Source organism: Sminthopsis crassicaudata, chromosome 1 (genome assembly GCF_048593235.1).
Source record: "Sminthopsis crassicaudata isolate SCR6 chromosome 1, ASM4859323v1, whole genome shotgun sequence".
Classification (NCBI taxonomy): Eukaryota; Metazoa; Chordata; class Mammalia; order Dasyuromorphia; family Dasyuridae; genus Sminthopsis; species Sminthopsis crassicaudata.
This window is the reverse complement of record NC_133617.1, coordinates 108,117,370-108,129,956: the sequence shown is the minus strand read 5'-3', so window position 1 is coordinate 108,129,956 and position 12,587 is coordinate 108,117,370. Positions and strand designations below refer to the sequence as shown.

The 12,587-nt window shown below is 37.2% G+C and overlaps 1 protein-coding gene across 1 annotated transcript; it reads left to right on the top strand.

The window, feature by feature from the left end:
• Positions 1-335: 335 nt before the first annotated feature.
• Positions 336-9,867, top strand: ZNF572 (zinc finger protein 572). The gene is made up of 3 exons (XM_074265814.1): positions 336-453; positions 7,159-7,272; positions 7,949-9,867. Exons 2-3 carry the CDS (start codon positions 7,194-7,196, stop codon positions 9,406-9,408), a joined length of 1,539 nt encoding a protein of 512 aa, XP_074121915.1. The 5' UTR covers positions 336-453; positions 7,159-7,193; the 3' UTR covers positions 9,409-9,867.
• Positions 9,868-12,587: the final 2,720 nt, after the last annotated feature.

Sequence of the window (12,587 nt, the reverse complement as noted above, 5' to 3'; positions counted from 1 at the left end):
GTTCCTCCCACTAAGCCTCTCTGAACATCAGCTACTTTGGTTGACGGGACGGTGCTCGTTACTCCTAGGACTCAGGGCGAGTGGCTTAACCACGCGTCTAGGCCTCCGATCTGGCTCGGCCACAGATCTGCAAATGATGAGCTCTATAATCGTTCTGCGATCGGGCCGAGCCGCTCCGCTCAGGCTCCACAGAGACTAGAGGGGGACGCGCTGGGGTTATTTCAGGCTGGAACAGTGGAAAACAATGGATCCCAACCGTCCCAGTCTCCCAGAGGGGCTCCGTCAAGATCTTGCCGGGCCGGACCTCGCGTCACTTCTGGTTCCGGGCCCTCGCCGGGATCCCGGGCTCGGACTTGCCCGCGGGCAGGGGGCTGGCTCTTTCCTCTCTTCCTTCTCCTCGCGATGGGCGCACCTGGTGCGGTACACAGAGCCCTGGGCGCTGCCCCCAGAGCAGTGAGTGTCTGCATGCGGGGAAGGGAGGCAGCGGGAGACCGTTCCGAGGGAGCGCCTGGCTCGGAGCTGCCCGTGGCGGGCGCGCGCCAGGTTTCTCAGGGGGTCCCGCACCGCGGGCGAGTGTCGGGACTTGTTATTCGTTTGCTTGCGCTGGGCTTGGGCTGTAAGGCCGAACGGCCTTGAATCGGACCGCGTTGCTCCCGAGCCCAGGGCGTGAAGTAGAGCTTTTCCCGGTAACCTTTCCCCGGAGCATTTTAACTGGATTTTTGGCCGTGGAGCTTGTTTCAGTCCCGAGAATTTCAGACAGGCGCGGGGACCATCCCGCCCACGACCCCCTCCCCAGCAGCGCAGCCGTGGTTTCTTCTGTATAGAGACTGTGGAAGGTCCCGGTGACTGTGTCCCTCCCCAAAGTCAGGGCAGTTTCGGGGTTCCCCGTCACCCCACCTACATCCTGGTCGGCGGGGTTACTGCCCAGCTGTGTGCAGTTACACGCCTCGGGCAAGTCGCCGAATTTGCCTAGTTATAGGCTGACGGTGTGGAGCTGATGACCTTTTAGACTTCCTGGCTAACCTGAATATTGATGCTGCTCTGGAGGGTAGCAGTCCTGTTTATAGTGAGCTAAAGCTCGAAACGACTAGGACTAAATCCCAAAGGCAGCTTCCAGTTCTGGCCGGCGCAGCCCAACAAAATGTAACTTTATATGAACTACACCTTGGGTAACTAGGTGCTGAATAAATGAATCAATTTATAAGTTGTTGTACTTATTAGCTTTCCATTTATCAGCTCACCCAAGGATAGCTTAGGGTAGCTAAGTGCTATAGCGGATAAAATATTGTGCTTGGGGGTGAGGAAGACTCGACTTTTAATCTAGCCTCAGATATTAATGATGTAAACTGTGTTCCCTTTAATCTTGAGGGGAAGGGTCAGAAAGGAAGGTTCCAAACCTCCCCCCAAGAGTAAAGGGGACAGTTGATGTCACTAGCTGTGTGATGCAATTCACTAAATCACTATGTTTATTTTCATCTGTAAAATGGAGATAAGGACAGTGCCTGCCCACCTTATAGGATTGTTGCTTTTATCAGTTTCATTTTCATACTAGTTTGATTTTTTTTAATTAAAGCTTTTTATTTTTCAATACATATGCATGGATAGTTCTGCAATATTAGCCCTTGCAAAACCTTGTGCTCCTCTTTGCCTTCCTTCTTCCACCCCCCCCATGGCAAGTAGTCCAGTATATGTTAAACATGGCAGAAATGTTAAATCCAGTATAAGCATACATATTTATTTATTTTATCTTACTGTATAAGAAAAATCAAATCAAATCAGAAAAAATGATGAAGAAAATAAAATTGCATACTATCTTGTTAATTTTTTTTCCCATTTTAATAAGGTGACTTTGCATACTTTAAGGATATGTGATTATGGGAGTCTAGGTATTCCCTCCAGTAAAGCTCCAGGCAGTTTCTGGAGTTTAAAGAATGTTAGTGGCTAAAAAAAAAAAAAAAAAAAATCACTTCTTGGATAGCCCTTTAGTAATGAAAATTGGTTTTCTGTAAGATAAATGTATTGTTGGTCCTTTGGCCCTTTCTCAAATTCATTTTATCCCCAAACCTGCCATTTGTTATGATGTGTTGGTATGGTCTTTAAGAATCTGGGGGCATCTCCATGCCATGTTGAGATTTTGGAGGAGGACTCTGGTAGATCATGATAAGGATTTACAATTTAGAGGGGATTGATAGATTTAGAACAGTGGACTTAATTTCTTTTTTTTTTCTTTTCTTTTCTTTTTTTTTTTTTTTTTTGAGGCTGGGGTTAAGTGACTTGCCCAGGGTCACACAGCTAGGAAGTGTTAAGTGTCTGAGACCAGATTTGAACTCGGGTCCTCCTGAATTCAGGGCTGGTGCTCTATCCACTGTGCCACCTAGCTGCCCCCAGTGGACTTAATTTCATAGAAATAAATGCCAAGGCCTTCACAGATTCAAAAAAGTCATTTTAATTAGTCTAAAATGAAAACAAAGACAAAAAAGTTCATGTGAAAAAATGGGGAGTGATAGTTGATTACAAGATCAATAAAAGGCAAGAGTGCTGCATGACAGTATTAGTCTTCTTGAGAAAAGGATAGAGACCTAGACAGATGATTGAACGTTACTTATTTAAGACAGACTGCTTCTGGAGTAGTGTCTAGTTCTGGATACCATGTTTTAAGAAGGCCAGTGATTAGCAGGAACATCCTAGAAAGAGTGATTTGACTACTTTAGGGAAAGGACAGGAAACTGGAATATGAAGGTTTTTGGTTGGTTTTGTTTGTTTGTTTTTAAAGAAACTAGGAATGTTTACTGAACTTAGTAGGAACATCATAGTTTTCAGTTCTTTGAAAATCTTCCATCTGAAAATAGAGATTGAGCTTTTTCTAGAGAAGTAGATTTAGTTTTAATATACAGAAAAACATCCTTATGATGTGTGCTATCTGAAAGTGGAATAATTTGCTTTAGGGAAGTGGAGAAGACTTCATCCCTTAGAGGTCTTCAAGTAGAGATTAGATGATATCTTATAAACTTTTTTTAAATATTTTTTTTATAGTTTTTATTTACCAGATATATGCATGGGTAATTTTACAGCATTGACAATTGCCAAACCTTTTGTTCTAATTTTTCCCCTGCTCCCCCCCACCCCCGCAGATGTCAGGTTGACCAATACATGTTAAATATATTAAAGTATAAGTTTATATATGTATACATGTCCAAACAGTTGTTTTGCTGTACAAAAAAATTAGACTTTGAAATAGTGTACCATTAGCCTGTGAAAGAAATCCAAAATGCAGGTGGACAAAAACAGAGGGATTGAGAATTCCATGTAGTGGTTCATAGTCATCTCCCAGAGTTCTTTTGCTGGGTGTAACTGATTTGGTTCATTTCATTGTTGGAGAGGGCCACATCCATCAGAACTGATCATCATATAGTATTGTTGTTGAAATATGTAATGATCTCCTGGTCCTGCTCATTTCACTCAGCATCAGTTCATATAAGTCTCTCCAGGCCTCTCTGAAATCATCCTGTTGGTCATTCCTGTTCAGCTGAGATTTGGTTGTTCTCTCATAATTCTCTAATTTCTAGAGGAACTATTAAAGTACAGCTGCGAAAATCTCTTCCCTGCCCCTCTTTGTTCCTAATTCCAGGTATCATGTATGTAAATCTAGAAAATTCTATATATTTCAAATTTAATTTTTAAAATCAAGTTATTAGGATCTAAACATTTTAAGAAGGATTAAGATTCTTGAGTGGTCTCCTGGGAGCAGAGAAAGTATTTCTTTTTTTATTTATTTATTTATTTATTTATTTATTCATTCATTCATTTATTTATTTATTTATTTATTATTTTTTTTTATTATATACATATATATATTTTATAATATTATCCCTTGTATTCATTTTTCCAAATTACCCCCCCTCCCTCTATTCCCTCCCCCCGACGACAGGCAATACCATACATTTTACATGTGTTACAATATAGTCTAGGTACAATACATGTGTGCGAATATCATTTTCTTGTTGCACAATAAACATTAGAATCCGAAGGTATATGCAACCTGGGCAGACAGATATTAGTGCTAACAATTTTCATTCCCCTCCCAGTGTTTCTTCTCTGGGTGTAGCTACCTCTGTCCATCATTGATCAACTGGAAGTGAGTTGGATCTTCTTTATGTTGAAGATTTCCACTTCCATCAGAATACATCCTCATACAGTATTGTTGTTGAAGTGTACAGTGATCTTCTGGTTCTGCTCATTTCACTCAGCATCAGTTGATTTAAGTCTCTCCAGGCCTCTCTATATTCCTCCTGCTGGTCATTTCTTACCGAGCAATAATATTCCATAACATTCATATACCACAATTTACCCAACCATTCTCCAACTGATGGACATCCATTCATCTTCCAGTTTCTAGCTACAACAAAAAGAGCTGCCACAAACATTTTGGCACATATATGTCTCTTTCCGCTCTTTAGTATTTCTTTGGGATATAATCCCAGTAGTAGCGCTGCTGGGTCAAAGGGTATGCACAGTTTGATAACTTTTTGGGCATAATTCCAGATTGCTCTCCAGAATGGCTGGATTCTTTCACAACTCCACCAGCAATGTATTAGTGTCCCAATTTCCCCACATCCCCTCCAACATTTGTCATTATTTGTTCCTGTCATCTTAGCCAATCTGACAGGTGTGTAGTGGTATCTCAGAGTGGTCTTAATTTGCATTTCTCTGATCAGTAGTGATTTGGAACACTCTTTCATGTGAGTGGATATAGTTTCAATTTCTTCCTCTGAGAATTGTCTGTTCATATCCCTTGACCATTTATCAATTGGAGAATGGTTCGGTTTCTTATAAATTATGGTCAGTTCTCTATATATTTTGGAAATGAGACCTTTGTCAGAACCTTTGTTTCTAAAAATATTTTCCCAATTTGTTACTTCCCTTCTAATCTTGTTTGCATTAGTATTGTTTGTACAGAAACTTTTTAGTTTGATGTAATCAAAATCTTCTATTTTGTGATCAATAATGATCTCTTGTTCTTCTCTGGTCATAAATTCCTCCCTCCTCCACAGGTCTGAGAGGTAGATTATCCTCTGTTCCTCTAATCTATTTATGATCTCATTCTTTATGCCTAAATCACGACCCATTTTGATCTTATCTTGGTATATGGTGTTAAGTGTGGATCCATATCTAATTTCTGCCATACTAATTTCCAGTTTTCCCAACAGTTTTTTCCGAATAATGAATTTTTATCCCTAATGTTGGAATCTTTGGGTTTGTCAAAGATTAGATTGCTATAGATGTACCCTTTTTTGTCCTTTGTATCTAATCTGTTCCACTGATCTACCGGTCTATTTCGTAGCCAATACCAAATGGTTTTGGTGACTGCTGCTATATAATATAGCTTTAGATCAGGTACACTTAGACCACCTTCCTCTGAGTTTTTTTTCATTAGTTCCCTTGCAATTCTTGACCTTTTATTCTTCCATATGAATTTTGTTGTTATTTTTTCTAGGTCATTAAAATAGTTTCTTGGGAGTCTGATTGGTATAGCACTAAATAAATAGATTAGTTTGGGGAGTATTGTCATCTTTATTATATTCGCTCGGCCTATCCAAGAGCACTGAATGTCTTTCCAATTATTTAAATCTGATTTTATTTTTGTGGCAAGTGTTTTGTAATTTTTCTCATATAATTCCTGACTTTTCTTTGGTAGATGGATTCCCAAATATTTTATACTCTCAACATTTGTTTGGAATGGAATTTCTCTTTGTATCTCTTGCTGTTGCATTTTGTTAGTGATATATAAAAATGCCGAGGATTTATGTGGATTTATTTTGTATCCTGCCACTTTGCTGAAATTTTGAATTATTTCTAGTAGCTTTTAGCAGAGTCTTTGGGGTTCTCTAAGTATACCATCATGTCATCTGCAAAAAGTGATAGTTTAATTTCCTCATTTCCTACTCTAATTCCTTGAATCTCTTTCTCGGCTCTTATTGCCGAGGCTAGCGTTTCTAGTACTATATTGAATAGTAATGGTGATAGTGGGCAACCTTGTTTCACTCCTGATCTTACTGGGAAAGGTTGCAGTTTATTTCTATTGCATATTATGCTTACTGACGGTCTTAAATATATACTCCTGATTATTCTAAGGAATAATCCATTTATTCCTATACTCTCAAGAGTTTTTAGTAGGAATGGATGTTGGATTTTGTCAAATGCTTTTTCTGCATCTATTGAGATGATCATATGGTTCTTATTAATTTGATTATTAATATGGTCAATTATATTAATAGTTTTCCTAATATTAAACCAGCCCTGCATTCCTGGAATAAATCCTACTTGATCATAGTGTATTATCTTGGAGATGATTTCCTGAAGTCTTTTTGCTAATATCTTATTTAAGATTTTAGCATCAATATTCATTAAGGAGATTGGTCTATAATTTTCTTTCTCAGTTTTCGATCTACCAGATTTAGGTATCAGTACCATGTCTGTGTCATAAAAGGAGTTTGGTAGGACTCCTTCATCCCCTATTTTTTCAAATAATTTATATAACATTGGGGCTAATTGTTCTTTAAATGTTTGGTAGAATTCACATGTGAATCCATCTGGCCCTGGGGATTTTTTCCTGGGGAGTTGATTAATAGCTTGTTCTATTTCTTTTTCTGAAATGGGACTATTTAAGCAATTTATCTCCTCCTCTGTTAATCTAGGGAGCCTATATTTTTGGAGGAAGTCATCCATTTCACTTAAGTTATCAAATTTATTGGCATAAAGTTGGGCAAAGTAACTCCTTATTATTTCTCTAATTTCCTCTTCATTGGTGGAAAGATCCCCCTTTTCATTTGTAAGACTATCAATTTGATTTTCCTCTTTCTTTTTTTTGATCAAATTTACCAAAGGTTTATCTATTTTATTGGCTTTTTCATAAAACCAGCTCTTGGTTTTATTTATTAATTCAATAGTTTTTTTACTTTCAATTTTATTGATTTCTCCTTTTAATTTTTGTATTTCGAGTTTAATTTTTGGTTGGGGGGAGAAAGTATTTCTTGATAATTTCAGGACACAATATAGTTTAAGCTCTTGATAATATTAAACAATAGTTTTGAGGAAGGCAAGGTGCAGGGGATAAACTTGCATTGTTTTCTGCAGATGTTCCCTGTCTTCCTTTCACAGGGTTTTAGATCTCTCAGTTGGTTGTGATCTCCCTGATGGAGCAAAGGGAAGAGTTGTTGGTACCAAATCTTGAGGGCTCCAAGGAGAAAAAGATCTTGAGAAGCTCTTATACAGGTGAGGGACATAGAAAATAATCTCAGTCCCCAAAACAACTGTTGTGATATTTCTCATTTTGAATCTTGCTAAAACTATTAACTAGCTTGCATGATTATTATTTTCATAGTAGGTATGGCTGTGGGTTCACAGTTAGCCATAATGGTGCTAATAGATGCCTCTCTTCTGTGCTTTGGGACAGTATATCAGTTTGGTTTTAGACTGACAGGACCAGCAGTTGTTGTTGCACTTCCCCTCCCCCAAATTTAAGATTTCATCAATGTGGAAACTGTCAGACTCATACAGCTCAACAACCCTTGTAATTTTTAATCCAAGTTCCCTGTAATACTAAAAAGTCAAGTTGTTTCCTATTGCTTATACCATAAAGCTAATATATTTCAGAAACAGGAACTGAATCCAGGTTTTCCTGACTCCAAAGTTGCCATATCCACTATGCTATGGTTCCTTCACAGTTACAGTTTACTAGATTGAGTAATTGCTCAAATTCAGGAATCAGCTCAAACACCTTTTTCTATATAAAGCCTTTTCCAATCCCTCTAACTACTAATGCCTTAATGCCAGTCCTGCAAAGACACTTCACATAATGTTGTACATCCAGCAAGAATTTAATTGATGTTTATTGTGTTTTTATTTTCATGACAGAGACTCTCTTTATATTTTCTATTTATTCTTTCAGAGAGTAAGAACAATCTGGAAACTCTTGCCCAGAAGTATCCTGAGGATGAGGAACCTAAGGAGATACCATCAGAGTGGTCTGAGAAAGATGTTCCTCCAAACATTGAGCATGAGAATACTAAAGAAATTCCATTAGGAAGGAACAAAGGGGTCAGGTTCTGGAGTTGTGAGTGGAAAAATACTCATGAGAATAATTGCAAAACAGAAGCTCAATGGGGTAAGCCTATAGGAAAAAAACAAAGTAAATCTATTTCCTGGGAATGGGGCTCCAGAAAAAACATTGCCATCACAATCCATCAGTCACTACCCAAAAGAGAAAAATCCCACAAGTGTCTGGAATGTCAGAAGAGCTTCAATAACATCTCTCACCTTCGAACTCATCAAAGGACTCACACAGGAAAAAAGCCTTATAAATGTTTGGAGTGTGAGAAATGCTTTAGTAACAGCTCCCATTTGATTCAGCATCAGAGAACTCATACAGGAGAAAAGCCCTATCAATGTAACAAATGTGGGAAAAGCTTTAGCAGTACCTCGCACCTTATTATTCATGAGAGAACACACACAGGAGAGAAGCCCTATAAATGTCCAGAATGTGGGAAGAGTTTCAGTAGTAGCTCACATCTTATTCAGCATCACAGATCTCATACTGGAGAAAAACCTTATGAATGCCCTGTGTGTGGGAAAGGCTTCAGTCACAGCTATGTCCTAATTGAGCATCAAAGGATCCACACAGGAGAAAAGCCCTATAAATGTCTTGACTGTGGGAAAAGATTTAGTCAGAGTTCCAGCCTTATTCGCCATCAGCGCACACATACTGGTGAGAAACCCTATAAATGTCTTGAGTGTGGAAAAAACTTTGGTTGTAACTCTACCCTCATAAAACATCAGAGAATTCACACAGGAGGAAAACCCTATAAATGTCCAGAATGTGGGGAAAATTTTAGCTGCATTTCAAACCTTACTACACATCAAAAAACACACATAGAAGGGAAATCCTATGAGAATATAGAATTTGGTATAAATATGAATCACAATTGTAACTCAGTAGAATGCCAGAAAACTCAGCCAGGAGAGAAATCGTATAAGTGTGAGTGTGGGAAAACTTTCAACCTTAGTTCACACCTTATTAGGCATCAGAGAACACACACAGGAGAAAAACCCTATAGATGTCCTAAGTGTTGGAAAACTTTCAGTCAAAGCTCCACACTGGTGATCCACCAAAGAATTCATACAGGAGAGAAACCATATAAATGTCCTGACTGCGGGGAAGGTTTCAGTCAAAGTTTCAACCTTATCAGGCACCAAAGGACCCATGTAGGAGAAAAACCTTATAAATGTACTGACTGTGAGAAATCTTTCAGTCGTAGTGCTTATCTCAGTCAGCATCAGAAAATGCACATAAGAGAAAAGCTCTTTCAGTTCCCTGAAGTGGAGGAAAATTTTACTCATGAATGGACCTAGAAAAACTGGGAATGAGGGAAGGAGGAGAAGGGATATGGACTTCATTCACTTATTTCTAATTCCCATATTTCTTTCCTCATGAAAGGAAGTTTGTTGTAAACTTTTGCTTTTATTGAACTATCACAATTAGGATCTAGTAAAAATTAGTTTACTGTTGAATTTTTTTGGCTTATCATCAACTCTGAAAAAGAAAGCTAAGGCCACTCTACTTAGAAGATGCAAAGACTCAAACCAGCCAGGTCATGGATCTTCCGATGCCAAACAGCACCAAGGATGGAAAGAAAACAATTCTTTATTTAAGGTAAGACAGAAATAGTTCAGATTAATCCTAAAAATAAGTTTAAAGAAAAAATAAACCTTAAATCTTGAAGCTTGACCTTCTGATTAAGTTTGCATTTTAGGTGTAGGCAAACTGTTATTTGTCCCAGTTGCCTTGCTGATAAAATGATTCTGCTAAAGGACAGTGTGGTATCCTGGCTTTTTGTTGGAGAAGTTACTGACGAAAAAAACTGGTATAATCTTAAGCAGTCTTGTTCCTTGAAAATTAGCTCTTATAGAATGTGACACAAAGTAAATCACAAATAAACACTAGATAAATCTTATTTATCAGCAAAGATCTTTCATGAAGCTATAGGAAATCTAGAACTAAAGGTTTTGTTCTCTATCATACAGTCTAACAAAACAATGAGAGTGTGTGTGTTAGAGAACATTGGATTCTAGGCCAGGATATTGTAGGGTCTTTTTAGTCAATGAGGTTAGCCTTTAACCTTTTGAGATCCATTGCCACTGTAGCCCAGTGGTCCTATCAAAAAGAAGCAAGATTGGGAGCTTGAATTCTTTTCTTGTAAACTCAGTTATTAATAGCTAGCATTTTCCCATCTCTGTGTCTTGCTTTTTCTATTGTATAGGGATTTAGTGAAATTGAGAACTAAGTTCTTGTAGCTAGCTCAATGACTTAAGTGTCAAATGGACAGAATTCCATTATTATTGGAGTAAGTATTGCTTTATTAGGTCCTAATAATGCTTTTACCTTTGGCCTTCCTAAAAAAGAATCAGAGAACTGTGATTTTTCCATATCTTTCTCTGCCCTAAATAGGGACATTTGTAAAAAATATAAACACTCACTTTCCTAAATCCTTGCTTATCTGTAGCAAATGTATAAATGACAAAAGTAGGTGAGAAGCCTGAATTTATAGCTTAAGGAGTCCCAAATGTATTTGAAAAGGATTGAGGTGAAAATTTAAAATTAGACAGAAGGGAGTTGAACTATAATATTTCCAGAGAAACCTCCTTTTGCCATATTGAAATGCAGCTATCCCATGTGAGCAACTCAGTTGCACTGGAATTGTTGCACATTCCCTTCTCACTCAGATGGAGATGATACTGGGTGGTGACTGTATTATGATTTTTTAAATTGTCAAATGATGAAAACCATTGCAAAAACAAGTCAAATAAAGATATTTAAGATGTGTTTCTTTTTGATAAATTTGCTGCTTGCATGGGATAGAGAATTATTAGTGGAAATAAATTATCTCAGTTCCAATGACTTATTCCTTTCTATCATAGCTTCACACATGGCTGTTAAGACCCATTACCTACAAGTCCTCCACTTTTATGATCAAGAATTCTAAAATTTCTTTATCGAACCTGTTATAATTCCTTTTCCCTATGTATCACCCCTCCTAAATCTATTATTTGACTTTAAATAGCCTCTAGTCTCTGTTGTCTACTTTTGAATCCATCACTTTTTTGTTCTATTGCTGATCATGCTTTCCCAAACTCCAACTGTGATTTATTTCTATCATCCACCTTTCTCTGATCTTATATTGGAAGAAATGGCATTTCCATGCTAATTGAGCTAATTACAAGCCCTTTTTTTTTAATTTTATTTTTTATTTTATTTTAACTGGGTCCTCACTGAAATAATTTATTCTCAATTTGATTCTCACACTGTCTCAAATTTTTTCCTTCTCTTCTCAAGCCTCTAATGCCACTTTCCTTTTTATTATCTCAGCAAAAGCAATAGAGATGATTCTCTTTTACTACTCAGATGGGCCGTTCTGAAGAACAATTTGGAAGTATGCTCAAAGAGTTAGAAACACACATATTATTAGATCTCTTCCAAAGACATCAAAAAAGGAGGGAGGAAGGACCTATTGTACAAAAGTAAAACAGTTCTTTTTATGATGGCAATATATAATTCTGCTTTTTAGCAAATCTATATTATAATATATCAAGGTATGTCTTTTTCTTTTAAGGCTTAAAGCTTTTAGAAAATAGAAACTCAAGGGACATAATTTTTAGGGGAGGGGTTAGGGATGATGGTTCTACAATGAAAAAAATTACCTGGGGCAGACAATTGCATAGTCCTAAATTTAACTGTGAAACACTGAACTAAGATCTTAGCTGATGGATTTAGAATTGGAAATGACCTTAGAGATCATGAATCAATTGAGGCCTAGAGAGATAAAGGTCATGCAGATAACAAATAACAAGTTGATATTTGAATGCAAAGAAAAAAATGAGAGCTCTTTAGTGAATCTATTTTATAATATTTTGTAATTATATGTCATTTTATTTTATACTATTTTAAGATGTGTGTATTTCTTTGAAGGCTCAAAGCTTTTAGAAGATAGAAACTCAGGGTTTATACCAAGGACAGACAGTTGCATAATCCTAAATTGAATAAGTAGAGATCATGGATCAACTGAAACCTAGAGAGGCAAATGTCATGCAGGCAACAAGTGACATGTTGATTATTTGAATACAAGGGGGGGGGGGGAATGAGAACATTAAAAAAAATATCATTATAGTGATAAGGAGGATCAAGGCATAAACTTAGAAGACAATAGTGTCACTATGACTACATGTGAAGTCTCAAAGAAAAATGTAATTTAGTCTCTGACCCAAAAAGAATTCCTAGAAGAACTTGAAAAGGATTAAAACAAAAATCAGAAATAGAAGAAAAATTGGGAAAAGAAATGAGAATAATGCAAAAGAATCATGAAAAAAATCCATAGCATGAAGGAAGATACACAAAAAATTTTATTGAGAAAAAATTACTCCCTAAAAAATAGACTTGGCCAAATAGGGAAAAAAAATACAAAAGCTCAAGAAATAAACTAATTCCTTAAACATTAGAACTGAACAAGTAGAATAAGACATCAATGATATGATAC

What these genes read in the sequence shown, in the direction of transcription:
- ZNF572 (XM_074265814.1), top strand. Translation starts at nt 7,194, where the DNA reads ATGGAGCAAAGGGAAGAGTTGTTGGTACCAAATCTTGAGGGCTCCAAG. An exon ending in CTTGAGAAGCTCTTATACAG is followed by an intron (nt 7,273 to 7,948) that starts GTGAGGGACATA and finishes TTATTCTTTCAG; the next exon opens with AGAGTAAGAACAATCTGGAA.